General features: G+C 40.3%; 1 protein-coding gene across 1 annotated transcript in view; it reads left to right on the top strand. All coding sequences in view use genetic code 11, as the record gives it.

The window, feature by feature from the left end:
* The window catches only part of EGR_02678 (Atrial natriuretic peptide receptor), a gene marked incomplete at both ends in the record, with an annotated part of 43,645 nt that overhangs the window by 4,730 nt on the left and 24,324 nt on the right, over positions 1-14,591 (top strand). Inside the window, 6 exons of the mRNA XM_024491927.1 lie at positions 5,255-5,366; positions 5,479-5,584; positions 6,124-6,204; positions 6,880-7,498; positions 8,988-9,099; positions 10,969-11,161. Of these exons, the coding sequence (XP_024353742.1) occupies positions 5,255-5,366; positions 5,479-5,584; positions 6,124-6,204; positions 6,880-7,498; positions 8,988-9,099; positions 10,969-11,161 (1,223 nt within the window). The remainder of the gene's footprint in view (positions 1-5,254; positions 5,367-5,478; positions 5,585-6,123; positions 6,205-6,879; positions 7,499-8,987; positions 9,100-10,968; positions 11,162-14,591) is intronic.

The following is a 14,591-nucleotide window of genomic DNA, read 5'->3' on the forward strand; positions in this document are numbered from 1 at the left end:
AGTTGCTTGTTCCCAAATTCTCCCTCTACGACTTTGTTATGAAGATAAGGAAATTTCATGAGACGAACTTGATCAATCAGACGCCCTTTCACTGTCAAGATGTCGTTTGATTTGAAATTGGCTTTAGTATTTCAAGAAGAGACATTCTTAATAATAATCTAGGTTGGTGTGAAGTTGAATTGGCATTCATTCAATTGCTATTTTTGGAAATTCATTAGTTTTACAAAGCTTCGCTTTCTACTGATCATCCCCCAAATTCGCAGATAGAATTTCCATTCCAGGCCAAACCGGCCTTGATTTTATTTCCATTTATAAATAATCTACGTGTCAAGTGTCATCTCCTGGTATAACTTTCGAGCATCGATTTCTTGGGGTCTATCCTCTTTTATCCAAGCTTTGGTGAACTTCCACCTGTCATTTGTTGATAGTTCGTCCACACTAAATAAAACTTGCAGCTGCTAAAACACATTTGTTCTCCTTATTCTTAAACATGGGTGAGAGGAATCCACAGGAAATTCCAAAATACTTTGAAAATACTCGCCTTGAGATATATTCCGCTGACAGAAATAGCCGATGTTTTTTAAAAAAAAGTGGAGCTGAGACATTGACCTGTCCTAGACTCCATTTATCTGGACCGGGATGAGCAGTTTGTACTGAGTATTTCCCAAATGTGGAAGTGGGACCACATCCAGTTGGGATCAGTTCAATCTATGGTCCATTCATATGCCAGACTTCGTGAATGGTGATTACCAACCTTTTGGGGCCGAATTCGAATTTTTGATCGTGACGACGTCCTTTTCTGGCCAGTGTTATCCGAATTCAAAATGACATTCAGCAATGAAAGTGTAATATGCCTTTCTGGGTCAAAAAAACTTGGGATCCGTTCCAGTCCAGGCTCATTAACTTCACACCACGATGGATCATCCGAGTACAAATTGCGTAAAGTATATTTTTCGCTGGAATTCAGAATATTTTTCGCTTTCAAAATTGCATCTGTCTTTGATGGCCCATTTAAATTATCAGCTATATTTTCATTCCTGTCAGAATTCGCACCATTTCAAATAATTCTGATTCTTCTATCCGTAGGCATGGATTGAAGTCCATAAATATTGAAAAGTGAACAGTTTGAAAGCACTTTAGCTTAGTGTTGGTTTGGATTAGTGTAAATCCCTGATGTATTGAAGAAAGTCTTTGATTCCGTACTGTCTGGGGACCTAATTGAATCCGTATATTTATTGGTATAAAGATACTTCTCCTTTCACGTTGCAGCATTCACAATAAAGTTGACATATCCCTTTCCAAACCAAACTGTGTGAGGATCTGCTTGGCTCCATTTGTTAGCTCATTTAGGAAATTTGGATAGAGATGAATGAACTCCGGAAGACAGCTTCGATTTATTGGTTGGAGAAGACTTCATCGTCGTTAAAAATTTTCTTAGATCCGAAGGTAGAGCGCTCATCTCGAAGTGGGGGGTTGCTTTCCGCATAAAAATAAAGTCCCAAACCACTTATTCAATACATTGACTAGGTATAATTCATATTCCGATGAAATTCAAAGACATTAAAATGCAGAGGCCTTCTCCGTGTTTGTGTCAAGTCATTGCAGTAGCTTTCACGTCAAACAAGACTTGTATCTGTTATAGGTGATAGCGACTATCTTACCATTGTGAATGGGCAAGCCAAACTCAAAGGCTTGACGGTACCCAGATTGCGACATTCCACAGAAGGAGGAAACGCCTCTGCCTTTTGGGAGACAAAATCCTTGACACAGAAGGATGCTAACATCAATTTTGCCTTGAAATGACGCTGATGAAAAGCATTTTTTTTTACCTAGCGATTGGTGATCAAACTGCGCAAATCTCACTTCTTGAGGTTTGTGGGTATTTTGTACAATAGCAACGAGAAGAAAAAGGAGAAAATGACAGTAAATGAGTCAAAAGGTGTTATCACTGTTCTTCTGCGTCCTTATGACCCGCAATTTTAGGTATCCAGTATTGTAAGTCGGATTTTCGGCTGCGATATATCTTTGAAAAGTTCTCACTGTCGATTGGCTTTACGCCTCCTTTAGTGTTGAATATTTGCCGTGGCTGGGCCAACTTCAGTGTGACCAGTTTATATTGTATCAAATTTATAGTTTTGATCACGGAGTTTCGTTACAGAGTAGAGGCATCGGTAAAAATGGCGATGATTTACAATTGAAGTAAAACGGAGTTCCCCTCCCTGCGCCCTATTAAGTTGGGATCTTTTTCAATGGTCAAGCATTTGTCTTGGCATCCCGATGCAATTTCCAAATGCAGGTTGTATGAATCATTTTATCCATCCATCTTTTGACAGCCAATCTATTATTACTGACCTCTTCCCGGATGTGTTAAAACACATTTGATTATTTCACTTATAGGCGTAAATGAAAGGAATCCACGAATCAATTTCATATTCGCCTTGAGGCATTTCATAGTAGCAAGAATCACCGATGTCTTTTGACTAATTGTATTCATTCCTTTGGTAGTAGTGGTTTGGTTCTATGCCTCATGGTTTTGTACAATACCACAAAAGCCCATCCCTGCAGTTCCTTAAAGTGCAATCGCTGGGCTAGTCATAAACGATTGTGTCGTCAAAAATCTACCTCCTTTTGCTTTCACATTGGTTGCAGAAATATGAATCAGGATTATTTTATTAAAATCTACATAACCCACGAATTCGTCTTTTTTGTCAAGTTGAGGTCAACCATGTCACATTTTAACAAAATTCGCCTTATCACTTCTTGAAGGGAGCCTTTGCACGTTGGAAATAATGTGATTCAACACAATCTGTTCCTTCGACAACTTGTTTGCTTACTCAAAAGCCGCTTCTCTTGACTTGACTGGTCCACAATGAACAGGGGTGGTTTGTAATTCAAGTCCACTGAAACACATTTGGGAGAACGTTTCGCATCCATCGATGGGCTCAACCTCCAGGTAACAACCTTCCCAGCTGTTGTGACAAGTAGTTGTTTCATTCAAAAAACCCCAATCTTGTTTGTGAAAGTGACCTCGTCCATTTTAATTTTTCGCCACCTGTTTGCGGGTCCATGATATCTGTTGAAATATGGATTCTTTTCCACAAAATACTACGAAGGCAGCGGTTGAAACACAGCGTTGGCAACAGTTGAGACTGGACTAAATATCCAAGGACCACCGTATGTGTTCACAAACGAACACTACAATTCTAAACCGCCTTTTCGTACGCCTCGATTCTAAGAGTCTCGAATCGACTACTTATGCTGAAGTCGGCTAAGTCGGTAGCTCAATAATTTGAAAGGAGGTTGAATTTTTAGCCTATTTTCCTCATCAGACAAATAGATATGTCCTATTTTCAATTCAAGAAAGGGTTTATTTACCATTCTCGTGTAAATGCAACGGTTTCTTGGGCGGTTGCTATTTTTCCGGAGGAAAATAATATGAGAGCTTTCACGCTTGCGTAAAAGTACACGCAGCTTTAGTCGCTTGCTGCTCTGTGCTTCGGGAGATCAAGACATGTTTGACAAGTCAACAATGTCAGAAAGGAGAAATGATGCACGATGCGTTCATGGGGGATAATTAACTGTCAACGTTGAAGGCTTTTCCGCCTTTTGTTCGACTGATTTGTGTTTTGTTGTTTTTCGACTGAAGGACCTTCGAGATAGTGGTAGAACTGATCGTGACCATGCTTATTTTGATTGGCTTGCCTCAAGGTCATGTCAGGTTCATGTATTTCTCCCTTACCGTCAAGGTCCAGATTGGCTGGTAGGAGATCAAAATGTAGATATTCATATTACGGGTGCGGTTCTGCTGAATTGAGATATTTCAAAAGACTGCTTGATTTTGTTATGCAGTCGGAGTTGCAATAATCCCGAAGCAGGGAATATGCAAATGTGCCACAGCTTGTCGATGTTTGGCTAGTTACATGATCCTTAAAGGTGTATGTACAAATATTTTGGTGCTACAAGTATGCAGTGAAAAAATTTCCTGAATAGATATCAGTCCCCGCTTTATTATTTTCGGTATTTGTGGATGAGGAAAAGCCATGTTTTTGTGCGAAGGTATCGAGAAAGAATGTTGTGCAGATTACAAATAAATCAAATTTTCTAGCCTGCCTCCTGCTTCTCCTTCGCCTTTCCTTAAATTCACAAGTAAAACTGTTCCTCTGCGCAGTGGGCATCGAGGTCTTGACGCTACCCGTAGTTAAGTAGTTGAATCACTTTACTTAGTTTAAATAAGTAGCGCGTTTTTAGTTTTGCTACCCAAATTTTGGCGCTTCGTGTAGCCGAGTAGCGTAATTTATTCCACCCATGCACAAGTTTTTAAAAACGAATGAACATGTTGCTAGTCTTGGCTACGCAAATAGGCCCATTGGGTGTGGATTTAGAAGGGCAATGTAGAAGATGTCGGTAGAAGACTGTGATTCAGAAAGTGTAGACTATTTCCCCTCAACTTGTTTTTAAACATTTATTCCAGATTACGTCTTTCACAGATGTACTAGAGAGCTTTTTCTGCCGTTATATACATCCAAAAAGTGGTAGCATTTTTGCCGTTGGGCCTTCTTAATTACCCCTTCCCAATTTTTAAATGTGAAATTATCACAACAAGTACACGCCCATCTCATATTGGGCGTTTACCATATGAACTAAAAGCACGAATACCTTAATTTTAACAAAAATTTGGGGAATAATTTTACTGAATTTGAAGAAAAGATAGGTTTCGTGAAAAATCCAGAGATTTGAGGAAGCTAACACACCGAGGATCACCGAGATGTGATCTTTTACCGATCTGTGTAACCACATGGCTAGATTTGATGCCTCTTTTTTTAAAAATCGGACCTTTTTGGAATGTTCATGAATTACAGTGTCTGTATACCTTGAATTGTTTGGTGTAAACCATTGATAAGGTGCTGCGGGAAGGGGGGGAGGAGAAGGCGAACATCTCGTTGTGAATGCGTCTTAGCCTATCGTTACTCATGAAAAACCAAGCTTGTGTATGTAATGTCTGGTGTCTACATCGACTTTGGGGAAATAAAAATCAAGCCTGGCCAGTGGAAAAGAACAAAAAGGATATGGCATAATTATGAGACCTCACAAAACTTACAGCACACCACCGAATTTCAAGTGTTGCAGCCGAGGTTTGGCAGTAGGTAAAACTCCCAATCACCTCCATTTGATTGGTTCTTTCCCTGAAGTGATTGACCAACAGAAGTCGTCCAGTCAGGTGATTGGTTCCTTACTCAATATATGCCCTCATTAGACACAAACAAACTTGTTCTTCTCGTCCAGTTCACACGATGCTTCACTGATCTCTGTGCTGCAATGGCTGATGGTACTGCTGACATTTCTATCGCTGGCGGCGGCGAGGATGTGTAATTTCTCCCTATTCCTAAACACTTTTTCCTTGATTTTCACCTTCGTTTGCCGCCACTCTGCTGCCAATCTAACTCAGGATGAAATCGCGGAGTTTTACGGTTTGGGTAGACACTTTTGCGATCTACCCACTGATGAGGCAGCCTATCGAATTGCTATTCTTGTGCCTTTTGATCCCACCCTTGGGGATATTTCCGCCGCAGCGGCACAACTTCAGGTAGCTCTTTCTTACCTGTCCGGGGTCATCTTAGACTGTGGCCTGACTTGTGGAGGTGCACCTCTCTGAGCTTAAAACGACAGTTCTGTTCTTAATTTCAGTGTAGCGGGGAATGCTTCCAAATAGGTTAAATTTTCCCGTTGAGGTAAATCCCGGCCGGTGAGTGTGGCATGACCTTAGGGTTTCAGGCAAAAGTGCATTCCAGGGGCAGATGTTGGCAGTTCTCTCCCTCTGTGGGAGGCCATGTTTCGCTCATAGTTCTTGGCATATTCAATCCTCCGTATTTAAGCGTTTGTAACAGCACTTGGTCAGCGAAGTCATAAGATGCCTAAGAAATTCTACGGGTAGTTATTTTCATGCTTACGAATTAACGATCACAACAACAATCTTGTCTTTCGAATTCCATAAAATACGAGTATTTTCAGGGGATGCCCTCCTAGGTAGAAGTTGTAATAAGCCCTTAAATTAGTCCACCTGCTTTGGTTTGATGAGCTTCTTAACCTAAGGTGGGACGCTTCCTGAATTTGAGTATTTCTCAGGTCCACTATCTTCATTTCGGCCTTGCCACAGTCCCCAAGTCCATGAAAAGCCTGGGAGAACCCATTGGAAAACTTTCTCAGGTATTTTTTATAAGGCAGTTTTTTTTACAAAATTGCCCTCCGGGTATAGGTTTTTTTTTTGATCTTACCGATTTCAGATTAACAATCCGGCGGTAATGCTTCCTTTTGCCTTGTCACAGTGTCAAAATTGATTGAATTCTTGGGATTCCTGTCGTATTCAAATCTCATCTTCCATTTGCCTTGAAGCATTCGTTCATTGTGAAATACATACATACAATACAGTGATCTGGGAACCTAAGTTTTCAAAGTCCCTCTCAGGCATTATCTTTCCGGTCAATGAGCTAAAACGCTGCTTCATTCTATTTCAAGTGGAGGCATGAAAAACTCCTGATCTTGAACCCAGTGTGGTTCCAGGCTTTCTTTAGGAAGACCGTAATTAGGACTCTATTTTGCGAAAGCAGGCTTTTTACTGAGTGCTGAGTATCTGCGTCTGGTTTCATGATACAGCTTCATGAATAGATGTCTCAATACACTTTGCATTTAGTAATCATTTGCACGTCAATGAGGCAGCAGAACACTTCGGTACCTAAATTGAGGCGACGAAATTACTTCAGTCATATGCTCTGATATACATTCGCAGTTGCGACAGGTGCAAGATTCGCAAGGTCAGGCCACATGTTAGTAGTAGCTGGAGAGGTCTCAGAACGCGTTTCTCTTATCCTTCCACTACAAAAGAATGCCAAAGTAGCCACTTATTTGGCGCCAGCCCTGGACTACGCCATCAACCGAATCCAAGCCCTACCCTTTGCCTCACGTCTGCCACGTCTAGAGTTTCTCTGGGGCGACACCAAGTGTGATGTCGCAGTCACTCTCAACCTCATATTCCACTTTCTCATGGACGATCCCGTCCATGCCTTCATCGGTCCCGTGTGCACCTTCCCCCTCGCCTCCGCAGCGCGCATTGTTGGAGCCCGGTTTAAGCGGCCCCTAGTCACATTCGGTGGTTTTGAGATTGATCTCGCTGACAAGACCCGCTACCCACAGCTCACCCGTCTGGGTGGCCATCATGGATCCCTGAACGGTTTCCTCTACACCGTATTCACGCACTTTGGCTGGGAGCCACGAGCGCACAAGAATATTGCACTGTTACACGTGCGAGTAGACGAGACCACGGCTGATCTGGAGGGTGTCAGTCCACAGATTGTTGCTGCCGCTGCGTCGGCGTTCTTTGTTGCTAAGGCGATTCTTTCCGGTGGAGGGTTGGGTGGATTTCGAGTGGAGGGAGTGATCACTGATCACAATAATGTGGAGGATATGCGACAACGCATGAAGCAAATCTCCTCCTATGGACGTGGTAAGCTCTTTGGAGAGAGGAGACGCTCAAGAGGAGTTTTGACCCGTTGGCTTTGGGGGCAGTTAAGTACGGTTGGTGTTCCGAAAAGTTGCCCATGGGTAGGGTTACTTGGTCCCAATATTGCTAGGATTTTAACAAATATATAGTTCGACGAAACTGGTTTTTCTAGAAGCTAAGCTTTTTTCAAGGCCTTCGGCGTTTCGCATTTCTAGTTTCTCTGAAGCTGCTCAAATTCTTGGCATTTTTTTTAAGTGAGCTTTTGATGATTCTTGTCATTAGTAGAATATCAAAAATGTTTCTTTTACCCGTTTTTGACTTTGTTTGTAGTTTGGTTCTCACTACAATGGAAAATGAAAAAGCCTTGTCGATGTTTTATTGTTAATTTCAATTCACGTTCGCATATTCTTTATCAACCTTTAATTTTATGAAGCATTTGGGGGAAATAGGGCATGGTTGCTTCTAAAAATAACCGGAAAAGCATGTCAGAATTAGTAGCTTTTAAAAGCACTCATGCTAATTGGCTGGTTTCCCATTTCTACTTCCAGTTAAACTTCTGTGATTTTCTATCAATGACTCAACTGATTTTCGGCTCACAAATGCCAATAAATAAGCAAATATTCTAAAAGTTTGCTAACTTTTTGATGAATTTAATACCGAAATATCATTTCTAGTTTGTTATAAGGCAACGGAATAAAAAAAATGAGAATTCCCTGAAGGATCTTCATTTTTTATCCTTTTGAGAAACTTGAGACGTTCACTGTCGTTGGTGGATTTGCGGTGTTGTTGAACTTTGACATTTTTGCGACCGAGCACTGCTGCTAGCTCTTTCGTTTTTAATTTATGCGAAAAAGAAGGCAAAGACTGCTTTACTTTTAGAAGAATCGTTCTTTTGGCCCCTCAGTCCTATGTTAAAAGTACAAACGTCGACATAATGTCTTTTACTATGGAATCAAATGCTCTTTTCTATCCCGGAGTGAAGAAACGTCTCTTTCATGGCGATGTTCATTTGAAAACGATATAAGCTTATTAGCTATGCTTCGTTTAGAGAAATTTTCTCTACAATTCTTTGCTCTTTAATTCCATTTGGGCTTTCTATTTCAATCAATTAACAGTAGGTTGCAAGAACATTTTATTCAATCATTCTTTGTTAACAAAGGATTGGTCCCTGTAGAATTAGTACTTCATTACATTTTTGGACTTGCTGAAAAGCCGAATTTGCTTTTCGTAAACACCTTCTTTAGTCGCACTTTTCCTTTATTCCGCTAAGGAACCATTTACTCGGGTTGGCTTTTGTTAAAGAGTCGGAAGCTTGCCTTATTTATGGTTATGAGTCTTTTAGACACAGGCTCATCCCATATATTTCCAGATCGGCTTTACCAGCTCACGACTGGGGAAACTTTCAATTTTTTTCCCATTCACCACTACCCTTTTTTCGTCTCCTTTTTGCTACTAATGCTCAAGTCTGTGTTTTTGAATGGTTTTTTTGCAGTTGTGATCCTTTGTGCCGATCCCGACGCAGTTCGACAGTTAATGCTCATCGCCTACGAATTGGGCTTCATCAACGGAGAATACGTCTTCATTAACATTGATCTACTCAGCAGGTTGGTTTCTCACTCTTCCACGTTGCTCCGTTTTTAAATACTCCATTAAAATTGAACCTCATTGAAAACGTGCCACAATGCAGTTAGGTTTTTCGAACACAAATGTTCGAATATTTCTCCCATTTAGTTTTTCTGCATTCAAAACTATCCCTGAAATCGTAGACACCACATATGAGGGAGTAAATGTACCAATTTAAAAGCGGTATAGATATTTGTAGGATGAATTTTCCATCAACAAGAAGGCATCCTTGCGCTTTTCTGATACTTACTTTGTAGAAGTGCTAGAGTTTTGAAAGATTCGCAGGTTGGAATACTTTCATTTGCTCTTGGGCTATCACCCATACGTGGTCTCGAAGGCAACTCCATCCCAGATTATCATTAAATCGTTTGTCGGACTAACTTTTTGAGCCAAGTGAGCCGGGCAATTTGATACCCTCTGTCCCTTTTCTGTAGGTTATATCACACATGGTAGCAAGGGTACCGTTGAGATAAACCTGTTTTATCATATTGCATCAATCCCTCTGTGAAGACATTTGATATAATCGAATTGAATATCAACCTGAAGTGTAATAGGTCACTGTGACACCGTGTTGGGATTGATAGAGCTTTACCTTTTAAACAAACGCGATCCCGTGACTACTTAGCTTGTTTTTATGATTCCAAAGCCACTGCTAAAGGTTTCTACTCTGGCAGCATCAGATCCCAAAATACCTGCTGATAGGCGCTAACCTATTGTTAGAAATTCACATAAACTCTGAAGAAACTCCGATGACATTTTGATTTGGTGAGTTTAGGACTTCAGTCTTACCATCAATTCAATTAATCGTCTCATTCTTAAGTTGTCAAAACAAGTATGGATATCTAATGATAAAATCTCTTCCCAGGTAAACTTGTTTGGCGCAAGCGTTTGAGACTTCATCATTTTGAAATCGCTGAAAAACTTTCCCTTTTTGGTACGTATCCCAAAGTGAGTTCAGTGGTAGTGGGATATTAACCTTGAAGTCGCCTAACCCACGATGTTTTTTCTGAAAAGTCCCGTTTTTACCCACTGGTTGCATACTGGACACAGTTCGTCTCCAGAGTGGTCTCGTGTCTAAAATTATAAATAATAATACGTTGGAAAGTTGCATGGACCTATCCAAACTTTTACCTTCTGGAAATATTTTGAATTTAGTGATTTTGTTATTTACTGGGTCATAAAAACATGCAAGTTGGGCGATCTGATTTGGTTAACTGTCACCAACAACGCATTGGTAGTCCGAATGACAGCGCATAGTTTGTGGTTTTTAAATATGCCCCAAGTGTACTTTTCACTAAAATGCCAAATTCAGGCCTCATAGGTGATGAATTTGGCATCAGATTCTCCTCCTTATAGTGCATTTTCCTAACCGTCTTAGTCGTTTTCTCTTTTTGCTCTCTTGACTGCTTAATCACTTCACACTTCTTCAAACTCACAACCAACCGGCTTGCCCAAGAGAGGCCGGACTTCCTTCGTTTAGTCGTTGTCTTTTTACAAGTGTTAAATAAATCGAGTTAAAAAGTAATCACTGGAGGGTGTACATTTGGGCATAGTATGTATCTCATGGTCGATGTGTTTATGTTATTAGCAGTGAATGAGTGTTAAATGCTATTTTTTTCTAATTGATTGCGGCAGAAATCCGTTCACTGTAATCTTTGAATAATGATTGACTCCGGTTGTAAGCAGGGCAACCGTAAAGCCATAGTTGGAATACCGGGTCCGAACACCTTTCTCTCTCGAAAAGCCCCCACTCTTTACCCATCACGTGTACTAGTAACAATTCGCCCTTTTTATTCGAAATCGGAACAGGAAGTTGTCACTCGTTCCTCTTCTTTCTTCACTTTCTTCAGTTCGGAGCAGCAGGCACGCCCCTGGTTCCGTCTGAACGCACCGGCCGAGGAGAACAAACGGGCGCGGGAGGCCTACCGGGTGTTGATGACAGTCACTCTGCGCAAACCCGACAGCGAGGAGTACCTCAAGTTTGCCCACGAGGTCCAGCGGCGCGCCAAAAATGACTACAACTACTCCTATGCTTCCAACGAGGTGCGTAGCAGCATTGTTGATGTTTAAATTTTAGCAGAAAAAACCACGTTTCATTATTATCATTCATGGCCATTACACGTACTCCAGCTTTCTGTGTTTCGTGAATACGCTCTTCTCCGGTGGAGGGGTTTTAGGCCATCTGGGAAGGGTTTATTGACGTAGAAGTTCGCAGGGCCTCTGGTATTTGATAAGGCAGTTAATTGGCTTCCGTTGTGTATGCAGTTGGAGCCAGGCATTTCAGATCCAATTATAAGTGATTCGAATTCCAGTTAGATTTTATCTTTGAGGAGTGAGTTGCTCTTTCTCGCAGCTTGCACGATCCTTGATAACGCGATCCCTTACATCTGACTTCCTCGATCCCCTACTTTGATATCTCGGACTGCCTTGTTTGGGGGCATCTTTGAGGGTTCACTGCTCTCCAGCATTAAGGACGTCAAGAAAACTTGCGAACTTTTTAGAAGTTGACCATGGTTTTATTAGATGTCATTTTGCTGTGCTTTTTTCGAAGATATACGCTACACATTTTGAAATATCATATTTCTCTTAGGCAGTTTTTGATTTCCTTGGAATAAAATTATGCTTTTTTGAATCACATAATTCCCTAACTGAACTGATTTTCCTATGACCTGCTGCAGTTCACAACACTTACCCATCCACATCTATCCACCCGTGTACTTCATGTTTCTGCAACTCGACTTTTGCCATAATCTTCGGTCATTGCGTGGATGCACACTAGTAAATTTCACGTGGCTGACGTTCCAAGTGTTTATTTATCTACTAATAATCCATCGGGATCCTCTCAATGATTCCTACATGTTGATACTTTTCTTGCTTGAGATATTACTTTAGATCTGAATTACAACCAAGTCCCATAGCTTTGTACTGCACTAGAAAGGAGGCAAATGCCCATTCTGACCGAACTACGTGTCCACTGTGTGTTCAATTTTGCACTGACGCTATATTATTCTCACTTAATTTTTAGCGCTTTTCGTCGCTATGCTAATTCATTTGTAAAAAGTACGGGGCTGAAGATAATCCTCATTTCGAGTTTAACCTGGATGAGTAAAACAACAATTCCAGATCGGTTGCTTCTGGATCATCGTTGTAGCGGGCCGTGGACGAGTAAGGATTGCATTTCTACCACATGTGAAACTTACTGAAAAGAATAAGTTGTTTAAGCAAAGACTCAAGACCACTGAATTTGATGTCGGTTTTTATGAGGATTTGTAGCTGCTTGGACACATCCACAAGTGGATTTCTGGCTGAATGAAAATATTGAAGTAATGGTCTTACAGTAAATGAAGAAATGTGCTAAAAATGCGCATTTTTAATGCATTTTGGTGACTGAAGTTGTGCGAAAAAGTTCTTCATGATAAAACGTGGAGGAGGGAACCTGATCTAGAAAACATCCCATCTCTCAATGTAAAATTTTCCTGGTGAGTCCGATTTTTGCATCACAAGTCTCCTACCTCTGTGCATACATTATTCAATTGCCATTTTCCTCAAAATATGCACCTGAATGATCTACATTTCTTGCTCATCACGTTCGGGAGTATCATCCCCCTCCCTCTCCTTCCCTACTTTCGACGTGCATAATAGTTGCTCATTTTTCAGAAAAAAAGATAATCCTCCACAGAACACTCATCTTCTAAGCAAAAAAATGAGGAGAAAAATGCAGCTATTTGGTTATTTTTAGTCCCCATTCATGTTGTTTTATCTAAAAATGTTTCTTCTTGTCATTTCTGCTGCCATTGCTTCAGGCAAAGTAAATAGTGCATGAAAGGGGCTCGCTAAGTCTATTGTCTGAAGATAGAGAGAATTTTCATAAGGAGCAAGTGGGTAACTTTCTGGCCTAAAATTTACTGTCGAGTTTATTGTGTGAAATTTCGTGTTAAGGACACCCAAATTGAGGTCACCTTTTGTTTAAGCTATAATGACGATCCTTGACCGTGTTTACACGACCAATTCCAGCATCAAGACCATGTTTAGTGTATTTCTCCTGAAAAGATCTAGTTCAAGTGTTTGTTTCTTTTGACAATAATGGACACTTTGTTTCAATGAAACAACCGATTCTTTTCTTTATTATAGTGCCCTCAGTGGGTCAAAATATCAAATTAGTAGCTCTAGGGATCTGTGACTGGGTGAAGTAATTAAATTTTGCGGAATTGGGGCTAATTTCAAGAAAATTTGTGTGCACCATCAGCTGTGATTCTTTAAGGAAAAAGTTTAAATTTTACGGATAGAATGTTAAACAGAGACGTCTTTAAAGTCAAAAAATTTGACTTTAACCCAAGTTGGTTTGCTCTCGGACTTGAGTAAAGTTAAACGTACGCTTGGTATCTGAAGGTTTAACACAAAACCAACTACGGCAATCGCTTGTTCTATTTATAAAATGATTCCATTTCGGTAAAGCTTACAACCTGCAAGTGGATAGTCATCACCAACACCATCTACGATAGTCACAAGAAGTAAAAATGGTTTTCTTTGGAAAAATGCCTTGATAATGGAGTACTTAAAATCGTAGGAAAGTTCACAATTTGAAAAGTGTGGTTTGGTTAGCTTTTCCTTTTGTGACGCATTTCAAAACCCTATTCTTGTTTCATTTTATACGCTTAAACTGTGCTGCTACACCTGTTTATCGTTCAAGCAAAATATTCATCTTCCCTTAATTTTTTTTACTTTCTTGGTTGTTTGAACGAAAATTTTGATGACAAATTCCAGTAACCATCTTGATGAAAAAGTCTAGCTTTCCACAACTCCGACGTTGTTGATAAACTGCAACATCATGTACTTTATGGCTGATGGAGCGAATGCGCCTTGGCTCATTCACTTTATCATCAGGCAGGTAATCGGATTCATAGACAAAAGAAAAAACTTCCTGTATTTAAAAGGGAAATACGTCATCATTCCTCTTGTTTATAATAATTAAGGAATTCAAACAAAATCAGAATTGATGTAACTATAAATTTCTCTGCATTTTTATAAATCTGAATAAAATATGTTTTCCGATAAGTACTGGGTTCATTAGAAGGCATCCTTTGCACTTGGATTTCGGCATTTGGAGATTAAAAGATGGAACAAGGTGAAGCTTTATTAAAACCAAAAGTAAATAGTAGTGACGGAAGCTTCAAGATCAAAAAAACATACGATATTCAAAATGCGTTCTTACGGATTTCCGTGCTCTAAGTTAGTATTTCCAGAGGAGTTGGTCGAGCACTTTGCTCATTGGGATAATTGTCACCAAAATCGAGGTCCCTCCTTAACTCGACACGAACTAGTGTGAGCTTAACTATTCAAAATGTACTGTCTCAAAGCCAAGAATAGCCCAAACAATCACAGTTTCTACTTATTTTCACTTCTCAGATGCCTCTTTAATTCCATGTATATCTGATGTGTGTTTCTCTGTCAATTCCGAGAGTAAATGACAGCT

This window comes from Echinococcus granulosus (assembly GCF_000524195.1).
Source record: "Echinococcus granulosus chromosome Unknown EG_S00012, whole genome shotgun sequence".
NCBI lineage: Eukaryota > Metazoa > Platyhelminthes > Cestoda > Cyclophyllidea > Taeniidae > Echinococcus > Echinococcus granulosus.